At 54.1% G+C, this 2034-nt stretch overlaps 1 protein-coding gene across 1 annotated transcript; it reads left to right on the top strand.

Moving 5' to 3' along the window:
- Window positions 1-456: 456 nt before the first annotated feature.
- Window positions 457-1198, top strand: LOC120847424 (the record flags this gene model as incomplete). The annotated part of the gene is made up of 1 exon (XM_040219187.1): window positions 457-1198. A coding segment is annotated over one exon (732 nt), but the record flags the coding sequence as incomplete, so codon positions are not given.
- Window positions 1199-2034: the final 836 nt, after the last annotated feature.

Below are 2034 nucleotides of genomic sequence, written 5' to 3'. Positions count from 1 at the left end.
AGCGAGGTGATAACGGCCGACGCCGGCCGCGGTGACAGGCATTTTTGCATCCCTGCCGACTACCGGATCGTGCTGCCAACGTTGCCGGTTGGAGACAAAGGAAAAAATCAAGTCTACCTTCACTGCGATGTGAACGCCAGGCCTATAAGGATCGTCGACTTCAAGGAGCCCTTGGAAAAAGTGGACCTTCGAAAGGATGTAGCAGGGCTAGGTGTGTGCCAAATGGGACACGTGTGGCTCTGTAGCCTAAAAAGTGCGGGAGCGAAAGAACGACTGCTACAGCTTGGCCGGCTCACGGTGAAGGGAAAGCTGTGCATCCCCGTAGACCCCAACCGGCAGGAAGTTCGGGCCAAGTTACATTGGGTCCCGTTCGACGTATCCAACGACACTCTCCGGAAGGCGCTGGAAGAGTACGGCACAGTTCACGAGGTGACCAAAGAGAAGTGGCGTGTGGAAGGCTTTGAAGACATCGAGTCGACCACCAGGATCGCTAAACTGACACTCAAGGAAGGCAAGACGCCGGAGAACCTACCTCATCAGCTAAGGCTTCAGGGGGGCACGATCCTCGTTGTCGTACCCGGGCGGGCGCCGTTATGCCTGCGGTGCCGAAGGCAAGGACATATACGACGCGATTGCCGTGTACCTCGGTGCGGGCATTGCCGTTGCTTCGGACATGTGGCCCAAGACTGTGCACGCACGTACGCGAGTGCTGTAGTCAGCCGAGCGAGCGACGAGGGATGCGACCTCATCATGGATGAAGCGGAAGCAGAGGAGGCCGCAACATCGTCGACGCCATTTGAAAGGGCACAGCAAGACAAGGCGACAGTCGAAGGTCAAGACAACAAGAGAGCGGAGGCGACAGTCCGAGACGAAAAGCGCACGGTGACGGCTCCTGAAGCCAACGAAAACGAGGGGCAGGCGACAACGCCTGGAAAACCTTCACCGGATGAAGTGGCGGTGACGGCGATGGGGAGCACCGGCACCGAGTCGGCAGCCATCGAGTGTGAGCCAGCCATGGAACTGGATCCCTCAAAGGTGAAACGGCGACTGGCCGACGAGTCTCCGAAAAACGGCGCACCCGTACAGCAGTGGTCTGAGGGGGAGTTTCAGCTGATAGGTAAAAAAGGTCGCTACGTCAGCAAACTGCGGTCCTCGTCGCTGACCCGCGACGGGGGTCTGTCGCAGTGAGTAGTGACCCTGGTATAAAAAGACGCAAAGGGTAACCGCCGGAAGCTGGGTCTGACACTATAAAAAACGGCACAACTAGCGTCTGGTCTGCGCATAGGGACCCTTAACGTTAGGGGACTTGCGGCACGCCGCTGACAGTGCCAGCTGAGTCGCCTTCTCTTGGAGAAGGACCTAGACGTTTTGGCGGTTCAGGAGACGAAGGTTGAAAGTGAGAGTCAGACCGAGTTCCTGGTAAAACCGTTTACGTCGAGGTATAATGTCTGCGTCAGCCATGCTGTAGGTAGATCTGGAGGATGTTGTCTGTTCTTGAGGAGAGCTGCTGGGCTCATCGAAGAGAACATTGTATCGTGTGAATCGGGAAGGCTTGTTCTCTGCGATTTTGTTTTCCTAAATCAAAAGTGGAGGGTTATGTGCATTTATGCGCCAAACGTGGAGAGTGAGCGACGCGCCTTTTTTGAATATATCGACAGATTTGTAATTAGTGACCGATTTGCGATACTGCCGGGAGACTTTAATTGTGTTTGTATGCCAGAAGACCGGACAAATCAAAGACGAAATAGTGATAGGTCTAGCGAAGTTTTAAATCAGTTGATTCAAGTTAAGGGGCTCGAAGACCTGGCACCCTGCATAACACCGGGACATCGGGTCCTTTACACGCACCACCAAGGCAGAGGTCATGCCAGGCTTGATAGGGTATATGTTTCAGCGGATTTAGTACCCCAATGTAACGATTTCGCGGTCAGTCATGTCTCGTTTAGCGATCACAGTTTGGTGAGTTTTACCTTGGGTCAGCGTAAAAAACAAACTAGCTTTTCGTGGGAGTTGTGGAAGTTAAACGCAAAGCTC

Source organism: Ixodes scapularis, unplaced genomic scaffold, assembly GCF_016920785.2.
Source record: "Ixodes scapularis isolate PalLabHiFi unplaced genomic scaffold, ASM1692078v2 PGA_scaffold1__304_contigs__length_218370807, whole genome shotgun sequence".
In the NCBI taxonomy this organism is placed as follows: domain Eukaryota; kingdom Metazoa; phylum Arthropoda; class Arachnida; order Ixodida; family Ixodidae; genus Ixodes; species Ixodes scapularis.
The sequence above is the reverse complement of the archived record's forward strand: the minus strand, read 5'-3'. Positions and strand labels throughout refer to the sequence as shown.